The sequence below is a fragment of the Leucopleurus acutus genome (assembly GCF_964270905.1).
Source record: "Leucopleurus acutus genome assembly, chromosome: 14".
NCBI classification, from domain to species: Eukaryota; Metazoa; Chordata; class Mammalia; order Artiodactyla; family Delphinidae; genus Leucopleurus; species Leucopleurus acutus.
The window spans coordinates 35,065,973-35,077,993 of NC_139156.1; the positions used below are offsets into that span (position 1 = coordinate 35,065,973).

The 12,021-nt window shown below is 37.1% G+C and overlaps 1 protein-coding gene across 3 annotated transcripts in view; it reads right to left on the reverse strand.

Moving 5' to 3' along the window:
- Window positions 1-1,824: 1,824 nt before the first annotated feature.
- PCGF5 (polycomb group ring finger 5) overlaps window positions 1,825-12,021 on the reverse strand; it is a 114,215-nt gene continuing 104,018 nt past the window's right edge. For all 3 annotated transcript variants that reach the window (XM_082854402.1, XM_082854403.1, XM_082854401.1), the window contains one exon: window positions 1,825-7,601. In XM_082854402.1, coding sequence (XP_082710528.1) covers window positions 7,554-7,601 — 48 coding nt within the window. In that variant the 3' untranslated portion in view covers window positions 1,825-7,553. The remainder of the gene's footprint in view (window positions 7,602-12,021) is intronic.

Below are 12,021 nucleotides of genomic sequence, written 5' to 3' on the forward strand. Positions count from 1 at the left end.
ACGTTATTAGTACATTCAGTGGGAATACAGTTTAGGAACGGCCATGTGATGGGAACAGCTCTAGGTAAGCAAAATTTGAGTTACTTGTTGGCATTTTAGCTCCCGGCAAATCAGAGAGAACACTGGGTAACACCGGGTTGCAATCTGTGGATGATCAGATGGAGATGGAGAACGGCTGTGCTGTTCTTTGTTTCCATTGGCATTGCTCTGAGCACTTCCTGTGGTCTCTCATTCCTCCACAAACCTATGGGATAGGGATCTTGTTCCTGCTTTTGGAAACTGAGACTCAACCAGTTAATTGCCCAAAGTCACACCACAGAAGGAGCCTGTATTTGAACCCAGGTCTAGGGGCACCACATGGCTGTTATGAACTGAATAGTGAAGCCCTAACCCTAGGAGCTTAGAATGTGACTGTCTTTGAGATAGGGCCTTTGATTGAAGTCGATGAGGTCATAAGGGTGAGGCCCTAATCCAATATGACTGATGTCCATATAAGAAGAGGAACGGTCAGGAGACTACTGGGGAAATGGCTAGAGACTTGTTAGCTTTGCCTCTGCTTCCCGAAATCTGGATTCTTTCACTACATTGTTTTTATTGGTGCCAGTTACTATGCAAATCGTGTTGTGAGGGTGAGGATATACCACAATGACTGTCAACATCCCTCTCAAAGCTCATAATCTAATGGGAGGACAAACAAACATCAATTACTGTGGTTGTGATAAAAGTGTTAAGTGGTACAGAAGCAGCAGCCTCCTGGAGTTGATGGGATCTTCTGAACTGGGCTCAGTAGGATTTGGGAGGTGGGGGGCGATCATTTGCTGTTTCTTCTTTCTGGGCATGATTCTCCATTTGATGGTAATCCTGGCACCCCAAATCCCACAGCAGGGGTTTGGGTGTCAAGCCGGACTCTACATGGCTTCCAGCAAAATACGGTCAGCAAATTCCTTGGCCACCCAACAAGCAGAGGCTGGCTCTTAAACTCACCTGGGGTACAGACGCCTCTATAACTTTCTAAACTGGTGAAAAGATCAGAGCTGAGCCTGTGTTGACAAAACACTAAGAACTGGGTAAACTGGCTCCGTTCTCAAGTGCAGACGTGGCAGAGACTGATTAGCAGGAAACGGTTTCCTTTTTTCCTTGGTTGTGTCCTCCAGCCTTCCCTGAGACCTTCCCCTGTTCTGGCCCGACACGGGGTAAAAGTAAAACGGGCTACGTTTTGAGCACTTTCCACGTACAGTCCTCCCAAGTTCTTTCCCACGCTGCCACAGCCTGCGAAGGGTGATGCTGAAAGGTGAAGGGAGTTTTGCTCAGAGGATGCCGCTTTCCTACCTCGCTGAACGCCTGGGGTCTCTAGCCACCTCCATGGTATCACTAACCTAGGACAAAGCTTCAGGCACTGTAACAATGGGGCAGAGATATGAATCATCACAACCTTCTGATTTGAATGTCTGTCTTCAGCCCAACTAGAATTCCCCAGGCAAGTTATTAATGAAACAAAGCTGTTACCTAAGTAGCTGAAGAAAGCAGTCTGTCTTTCAAATCACTTGGGCCTTTCTTTGGTAGCCAATTACTTTCAGAAGATGATACGGATTAGATTAATTTAACAGAAAAAATTGTTCTAAAGTGTATGTGGACACACACCTCAAGTGTTATTCGAGGGCCAGTCTGCCATCTTAAATGTAAACAGTTCAGAAATCTTTAGAAAATGTTTATCATCTCAAATATTCAACAAACATTCATAAAATTGGCTACAGTAATACTTAATGGAAACTTTTAAATGAAGGTTATGATCTGCAACTACTGATAATGACAGACAGCAATTAATTATGCAATCAAAATTTTAATAACAAAGATACTATTTTTAACATGGTCAAATATACTTGGCTAAGTCCAGATCTTAAAAAACAAAAGTGTCTAGCCCAACAGTACAACCATACAGCTTTGTACAGAACATTCCATAGATCAACAGAAAATACAGTTGAGCACAAAAATAAAAAATATTTAAAGAGAATCTCTAAGCAGCATTTTATTTCTGCAAAACAGACATATAGTACTGATTAAATATCTACAAGTGCTTTTCCTTTACAAAAATACATATATTCTTAATAGACTAAGTCATTAACAATGACCTGGTAATCTTTCACTTCAATTTGAATGATTTATAAGCTAAATCTTACAACCACAAAAAGGTTTTTATTTGTATTAAGATGTTACCACTTTTGACCAAAAAAAAAAAAAAAAAACAAAATATTTTATATTTCAAAGGAAAATTAGCAACATAACTGTACAGTATAGTCTATGATGGTTTTATTTAGTGTGAGGGCTACTCTATTAAAAACTGGTGCTTGCTGTTGTGCTGCCAGATGCAGGAACGCAGCACAACACTGGTGCTCCCCCCACAAGCTCTTGCCGACCACAGCTTCATAAGGACACTTGGGCCCCCATCCCCACTCAAAAAAATACAGCGAAAGAAAACCAACCCCAAACAACGTTAGGCTGATCCCGTTCCATTTCGAATGTGCAGAACTCCTGCTCTGCTGGACTGATGTGAAGTCCACGGATACATAATCTATTCACTACCTCTGCACTGCCCAGAAATATTTAATCTTCAGTTTGTACTAGATTAGTTTCTTATTCCATGAAGCTATGAACGATGGAAGAAAACTGGACCCAGTATTTAATATGTTTCACTTGATTCTAGATTTAAAGGTAATTAAAATTAAAAAGCATTTCTGAATAATGACTCAAGTTTTGAATCCTAGAGAAAGGGGCATAACAAGTATTCGGACACATTCTAATGAGCATTTAAATAATTTATTTTTGTTTAATTTTGTAACTTTCTGAAAAGGAAGTGCTCGAGCATTTTAATTCTATTTGAAAATATAGTAAGGATAGCAAATAAACACACTACTTGTGAAAACTACATTACATTAGGAAGAGAATCACTTTTAAATTATTTGGGAAAATGCCACTGTTTTAAGAAAAAACTATGAAAACCCTGTAATGTATATTTGAGTACATTTTAATGAACTTTCAATCTGAACTTTTTTCAACAAAATACTATCGAACTAGGTATATCAAGTAAATCCAGAATTAGTTGGTTATTTTGTGCTTTCAAAGGGTTTGAGTTTCTAGTATATTTAATATTTTTCAATTTTTATAAACCAGATCTGGCAGACATGTTATATTCCTTATTGTAGGGATAGGTATATATCTTAAAATAATAGCATTTCATGTTTCTAACCCAGAAAATTAAAGTTATGGCAAACTCACTCATTTTTGTAATTCCCACAACCAATATCTATATCTCACTGGTATAAAGCACAGCCTGCTGGAAAATTCCTTATGGTAAACCAGAGTATATAATGGAGTGCATCCATCTTTATCCGATCCAATGCGGTTTACCAGGTGGCCTGTCAGGAAGACTTCATAATGTGAGCTTTACTTGAGGTGGCCCACAGCATGGGCTCCCCAAAAGATCGGTGTGAGGACAGGGCTTAACCTGGTGTATATGCTCTTCATCTGGGGCTTATCTTGCCGAATTTGGCTGTATGGCTAGATTCTAAAAACAAAGTCATTGCTGAGAAACAAGACAAAGAGTTACTTTAAAAAAAAAAACCACAGGCCTTTAGGAAAATTCTGCTTTTGAATACAGAAAATGCATTTACTTATGTGAATCCAACAGAATGCACTATTTTCTATTACAAGTAAGCATGTCCGCACTTTTACCAAAGTCTGTCTTTAATAAAATTTCTCACATTACTAAGAACCCAGGAACTAAATAAGTATAATTTTAGTCTGTATCGCCTCCATGGAATAAAAAGCTTCTCAAATTAGAATTTAAAATCTCAATTTCAATTTTCTTTTCAAAGTATGTATTTCTCCCACTTTTCATCCAGAGGGAGGCTATTTGTTGTGTTAATCTCTTTTTCACCTTTGAGGATTTCCTAAGATCTGTCAGATGGTGCTGGAAAAACAAGAAACATAGCTGAAAGGAAGTATGTTCTGATTATTGCAAGAAAAACCTGCATTTGATTGGTCTTACCATGAAAATTAAGTTTAAAGCCTTTCTTTGGTGATATTTTAGCAATTACTCAAGGTTATTGCCTAATTATATAAAAAGTAACTTGCAGTCTAAAAATTTCCAACCTCCAAACAGTTAAACTGTCTCTCTAACATGGTTACTAACAGTAAAATGTCTTTGGTGATAACTATTTTCTTATGAAAATCTTTCAAAAAGAGATTATTCTAACTTACAAGAGCCTATTTAGATACAAAACCATTGATAAGAGACAGGGACAGAAAACTCAAAATTTATGCAGTAAATCTACAACAGAAACGCACTTTAGCAATGAGGCACTTTCTCTTAAATAGTTCAGTAAAGCTAAACAGTTCACAATGTTATATAACATACTTTTTTTCCCTTAAAGAATCATTTTAAGTTACACATAGTTGAGCAAACTCATTACATTTATAAAATGTGGCATATTAATATGGGACAGATTTTTAATGAATAAAGAAAAATACTTTTCTAAAAGTAGTTAAAAGACATCACCCCAAGGTACCTGGACCTCAGACTGAATGACCTAATACTACCTCATCAGTGAATCTTTTAGTTTATTTGTTTTTATACTTAAAAGTATTCTGTTAATCTGGAGAAAGGGCCATATTTGGATTTTTCTATTAACTAATGTGATTACTTCCGTTAAAGTGATATCTATAAATAAAGCACAGGCCTTCCTTAGATCCAAGCTTCCTTGACCCTTGTACATCTATGATATCTAAAGCAGAGAAAACAGATTACAAAATCCTTTATGGAAGTAAAGTTCTTTCAGTTTGTCGCTTAAGAAACAAGAGATTAAAGAAAAACTTAATTTAGTTTTATTCTCCAATTTTGCAGATTCAGATGATTATTCCTATAGGCTATTTGTATAAGGAGTTTATCTTATTAGCACCCCAAGTTTGTAAAACTAACCACCTGTATATTTTTGCCTGTAAATTTTTCTATACCTCGTTTCTTACAAATTCCACAACCTGACTCGGGATAATTAACTAGGGATTAGTGTATTACTAGACATGAAAGTAGTCCCATACTTAGAAAACCATAGTTGAATATATATGAAGAAGTCTGTGGTTCTAATAGTAATACCACATTATTCAGGACCATCATAAAACGTGTACCTTTCCCCATATAACTGATGCCCTTCTTTATGCAAGGTTTTCACATGTTTTGGCACATATTCCATTGCATTTCAATAAAAGTGTTAATATATTAACATTAAATAAAGGAATTTTATATAAAAGTATTCTCAATTCCATAACTGCTTCCTATATATTTCCTTGGAAAACAGTGACACTACATAAGATGAGGCAACAAGCCAAATTTAATGAGATCATGTATATAAAACTCATTTAAGGCTGCAAGTTTTGTCTGGGGACCCAAAAACATCCAGGTCTCATTTGTGGTTTTTAAAATGCACTCTCAATTTATTTTGAGTTAATTAAAATCAGCTTCCATAAGTAATCACTGACCTAGATGTGACAAGTTTACAAGAAATCTAAAAATTTCTTAGGGATGTCAGGGAACTGCATTTGACAGCGTAGCAAAATAATTTCTGTAGCTGGGGAGTAAATTCAGTTTCTGGTTTAGGGTAACGGTCTGTGCCAACCATTTTTAAAGAGTTAACAAAAATCTGCCTTTTAAATTCTCTTTGTGAGCCCCTCCAAGCACAACCACAGTCTAACAAAGTGAAATTTTAAAAGTATTGCCATAACCTTTTTCACAAGTCAGGCCAAAAACAACAGAAAACTTCAGACTTTTTGACTTAAAACAAGGGTATAAGGAAAAGATAATTATGACGTTTCAGCCTTTTATATTGTGAAATGCATCAAGATTTAGCTGTATTTTGTATGTGTTTCTTGGTCGTACACTGTTTTATTTCTAAGAAGCATTTTGAGATTCAGAAGGCATTACCTTGTGATACATTTTACTGGAAAATGTAGCACATCTACTATGTATACAGTATAAAAACTATGTGTGTAACACACAGATTGTGCTCATGTCAGATTTCTAGAACAAATATGTCTTCCTAACTTTCAAGATTATTTCCTAAGTATTTCAGAGGTTAAATTTGAAACTGAGGAAATAGGCCTAAGTTTCAAAGCAATTAGTAAAACTGAATTTCCAAAGAAGTTTATGAAAAATAATGTAAATGTTAAGAGGTTTGAAATGAAGTTCTTCATATAATTTAAGGTGACAAGACTTTTTTTGACCTGCAGACTCATCTCAAAATGAGTGGAAGACTTAAAAAAAAAAGCAAAATCAAGGACATTATCATAGCTCTGACCTTAAAGAACTTACGTATAGAACAATATAATCCCATTTCCCCCTGATTACTACAGGATCTAAAATGAAATGTCCTCAAACCATTAATTCTGGTTAGCATATTTATCTGTTACACTGCATTTTGTCTATTTTATACGTATGGTTTGGAAATGTGACAGGTTACTAACAGTTTTAATCTACAATTGCTTTGAGATTTTTGAAATCCATAAAATAGCTAATGTTACCTGCTTTAAAAATCCTAATACTTAAATCATCATAACCTTCTGCATGCCACAGTGACACACACCTAAGGCCAACTGAAAAAGGGAAACAATGTACTTCATTAGGTAAGAGCCACAGTATAACAATGCACACGTCAAGTGGGCTACACGACGGCGATGGCGTTTCATGAGGCAGCACCCGCTCGTCATAAGGCATTATGAAGGATTAACCTCACTTACACATTAATTTTGTTAGAAGTAAATGTGACCAGCTGCCAACATTTCAAATGGCTGTGAATCTCACTTCAGCTCTCCAGGAAGTCACATACGTTTTCTGGAGGGTGAACAGGCCCTCCCTGTGCGACTGGTAGACTACACAGACAGATGACTCAAAATGCCTACAGTTATATGTGCTCTAATGTAAAGAACAATTGGAATTCTTCCCCAAAGGACTTGCACACTCAAGAGTGAACTATTTTGCACACAAAAAGCTTACTGAGAACAGGACAGTGGCTCAAGGACCACTTTTCTAAATATATTTCCCATACAAAATAATTTCAAGATATAATAATTATTAGTTCCTTGTACAGTACTCTACTTAAACAAGAATTAATCAAATAGTAAGTATGTGAAAACTGCAACACCACAAAGATTGAGCCATATTACTAGTGTAATCAAACATTAGAACAATCTTGGAACAGGCAAGCAAAATATTCAGAAGGCTGGATCGTGGCTGCACACCTAACTGATTTCAACCATGACTTGTATAGTACACTGTGAGACAGCACAGATACCTTATGCAGATGGTTCAGTAGCAGAATGGCACTTGGTTTGCTCTTAATAGAAACAACAAAAATGCAACTGACAATTTAGAGACAGACAATGGCCTTATTCGCATGCTGAAAATCTGGTTGTGTCCCTCCAGTCCACACACCGTTCACTGTGCAGTCTGTCGATGAGTAAACACGTAGTGCAGGATTCATTCAGTGGGATCTAGGCCCCGTGGTCTATCCAAAATCAATTCTTGGTCGATACTGCAATACCATGGGGTATGACTATAAAATAAAAACAGACGATGAATAAGACTGTTGATATAAAAATAATATAGATTATACATAAAAGACTTTAAGAACGTGCAGTTATAGCTTACAGTATTTCCTGGTACTGGTGATTACGACAATTAAGGTTGTAATTATCATTAAGACTATATTTTTAAACGGCTACTATTTTCTAGAATCAGTCAAGTTTTCCATAACTGGCAACAAAGGTGAAGCTGGAAGGCCCGCAGACGTCATACTGCTTGCGTATGTGAATAGTACTAATGTTAATACTTAGGGCGAGGCAGGGCCTGTGTGGAGGATGGAAAGCTCTCACCTGCGTTCACCTGTGGGGCTGAACAAGACAAGCCCGCAGGCTGGACTCCGTCAGGGCTGCTGTTTGTGAGAGCCCATTGAGCCACGAATTAACAGAGACCTCCTGCTATGGATCTAGGAAAACTGGGATAGTGTTTACAAATCACACATCTTAACTTTGACACTTCTTTTCAGGATTTAAAACTTAACTGTCATTTAAAAAATGTTGAAACACAAGTAACTAATTGTTAGACGAAACCGCCTCCTTTCAATAGCTGATACTACTAAATATTTTGACTTGACTATTACATAATTGAATGGTTCAGACTGTCCTTCTGTTTTGCTCTATGTAGGGAAGGTATCATACATCAACATACAGCACTAGAGAGGAAACAGCTTCCTGTGGTAAAAGCCACACTGCTACTTCTGTGTCTTTTTTACCCCCTGTTTTGTCATATCACATAGAACTCAAACATCAAAGTCAGAAAGGGTCTGAAGAAACAATGGTTTTCCTTTTCTTAAAGGTGCAGATTCCCCTTTTTAAAATGAAATTACCAGGAGCTACTTTTATGAAAACAAGGAAGGGCTGAGATGGCTACTGACTTGTTTCCCCCCTTGTCTCTGTGTAGGTGAATGCAAAAATCCTGTCTTTCTTTCCTATAGACAGAAGTGGTAGACTGAGATTCCAGAACCCTGAAAATGACTGTTTCTGTAGGTATCATTGCCATGCTACATCCTGGGAAGTCTCTCTCACCATTCAGCTCAGGGTTGGACTGGAGGGTAGGAATGAGAATTCCTAGATCTTGCTGTTCCCAGCTTAAGAAGTAAGGTGACGCCCTACAGTTTTCTAAGGACTGGAGTAAAAGTCACAGTCTCTCAGGGTTTCCATGGTCTAAATCTATTGTGGTTAAATTTTGCTTCCTTGTTTTTTTCTTTTGCGGTACGCGGGCCTCTAACTGTTGTGGCCTCTCCCATTGCGCAGCACAGGCTCCAGATGCGCAGGCTCAGCGGCCATGGCTCACAGGCCCAGCCACTCCGCGGCATGTGGGATCTTCCCAGAGCGGGGCACGAACCCGGGTCCCCTGCATTGGCAGGTGGACTCTCAACCACTGCACCACCAGGGAAGCCCGCTTCCTTGTTTTTATTTAAACTTTTTTCTGTTCCCTCTGAATCAGAATATCTGTGAGTGGGACACAGAAATCTGTATTTTACAAAACTCCCTGGGTCTTCTGAAGTTCAGGCAGAGTTGGAGACTGCTACCTAGACATCGTATTAACCTAACTTGACTACTTCCCATCCTACCTGAGCCAACCCAGAGCTTGCCTCTCATTATAATAATCTTTCTAGCTTTGCTTTCCATTCCTGTTGAATCTGCATACTTTCTGCAAATAATTAAGTCACTCGTTCAAAACTCCATTCATCATGCACAGAAGAATCCATCACCAATTCTACTAGGATGTAGGAAGAGAGGGAAGTAAAATGCCTTGGTTGTCAGTGGTTGGGATTTTCTCAGTTTTGGGCTGAAAATGGTTTTCTCTTCTCCTCCAAGTAACCATTTGTATGTGTGTGTGTCCTATGACAACGTGAAGTTTACGAATTATTGGTGTTACAAAACTGGAAATGGTTAAGGTATACTTTAAGTCCTATTTGTGTTTCAGTTTGCCTTCTGAAGTAAAATGGCACTGCACGCACTGTAATGAAATGTGGCCTATCACTCCTCTTAGTGTTATGGGACTACACTGAGTGGAGACTGCCAGTCCTCGGTCTCATCATTTACTAAAAGAATCCATACTTCCAAAGTATATATTATTTCAAATGTGATAATTTTAGAAAATGATAAAAATTGGCTGGTTGATGTACTATTTTTCTTAAAAAATATTTACCATAAAAGTAACTTGGTTTTAGATTTAGAAAATATAGAAAACCACCAAGAAAATAAGGAGAATCATTTAAATCCCACACCCAAAGATAACCACCACAGTCATTTTAATGTACATCCATCTAGTCTTTTTGTCTACATTATTTTTCTTTTTAAAGCTGGAATCACGCTACACATATTGTTTGGTAAATCTGTCCATAAAAGAATTCTGTCCATTAAAAAAATTCCATAAACTTATTTCTACAGTATTTAATATGGTCATACATGATCATTTTTAAAGGCTACATATGATACCTTTATAGAAATGTACAATAAATTATCAACAAATCTTTTACTGCATATTTTAGTTTATTTCTTTTCTTTTTTTTTGCTATCATGAATTTATTGTGACCCAATGATCTATTCCCCACTCCCCACCCTATCTCCCCTGCACCCTTAGGGTTGGTTCCTAGAAGTAGAACTGCTGATTCAGACAGCATAAGCATTTTAAAAGGCTTTTTGGTAAACGCTATCACTGGACTTTAAGAAAGTTGTTCTATTTTTACATTTCTGAAAGAAATATGGTGCTCATTCTTCAGGAGCCTCATCAATAATGAGTACTATTCCTTTCCTCCCTCTTAATTTGGAAATTTAATACGCATATAATAGTATTTTATTTCTTCTTCCATTTTGACTTCTAAATAAGTTAACTACCTTTATACTAGGCAGTTGTGTTTCCTTCTTTTGTGACTTGTCTTATCATGTCTTTTGTTGATTTTTCTACGGACAGGTGAACTCTGTCCTACAGATTTGTATGGATTCTTTACGTATTAGGGCAGCAAATCCTTCTGTCATATATTGCAAATATTCCTTATTTATGGTATTTTTGCCATGTACTTTTCAGTATTAGTAGTCAACTTGGTTTGTTTCCTTTCCTTTTACAAGTACAATGAGAAAGGCCAACCTCACTCTGAGGTTAGTTAGCTATATTCTCTTCCTGATCTTTGATGGTATCATTTTTAATGTGTACCATTTTAGCCATGAAAAACACCTATAATGGGAGGTATGGATTGAATCCCCCCACCCCATCACCACCACCAAAAGTCTCAGGACAATTAACTGAAAACAAACCCTACTAGATCATATCCCACCCCAACATCTATGCTCCAAGTTCCCCGATACCCGGTCAACTACTGTCTCTGCTCCAGGCCCTTGGCCGCCTTGCAGCCCTCAAACCACCAGACACGACCACATCTCTGGATCTTTGCACTGTGTGCCCTCGGCCTAGAGGGCCCTACCCCAGATAGACACACAGCTCTTACTCTCACTTCTTTTTGATCAAAAATCCCCAACTCAAAGAGGTCTTCCCTTGGCTATCTTGTCTAAAATATTCTATTTATCTACTTTAATTTTTCTTCTAACACTATAAATTTTACTCATTTATCTTTCAGCTGTTATCATTAGAGTACAGGCTCCATGAAGGAGATGAATTTTTTTCATTTTTACTTCTGTGTTCCCAGGGCCTAGAAGATTGCCCAGTGCATAATTAAGGGCTCAACAGATATTTGTTAATCTTTTTACCCTCCACTAATTTGAAATACTCTTGATAGATTCATGTTCCTGAGCTATTCTTTTTATTCATGTGTCTATGTTTAAGATAGTACCAGGTTTTAATTACTTCGGCTTTAAAATACATTTCAGTAGGTGGCCATGAATGTGCCCCGTGATCACTCATTTAAAAATGGGACTGACCAGAGGCACCAAGTTATATTTCCTGATGAACTTTAGAATGACTGACTTTGTCAAGTTAAACAAGAATCTGGTAAAAATGTGTTTGGAACTATATTAAACTTCATAATTTAATTATGGGAAGAACTGACATCACTATAATATTTAATGTACTAAATTTCTTGTGCGCAAAGTGGGATTGTGGTTACATATGAGAAGGTCTTTGATCTTAGGAAACATATGCTGAAGTATTTAGAGGTCAACTGTCATGATACGTGCAATTTAATTTCAAGCGGCTCTGTAAAGAAACAATAGATATATTTATAAAGAGATTAACAAGATAAGGAGAAGAGGAAGAAAGGGAAAGGGGGGGCAAAAACTGTAGCAAAATGTTAATTGGTAAATCTAAGTAAAAGTAAATGATACTCCTTTGTATTACATCAACATTGTTGTTGTTTTGAAATTTTTCAAAATAAGAAGCTTGCAGGAAAAATTAGGACTTAACATTCAAATTTTATCAAATGCCTTTTCAGCATC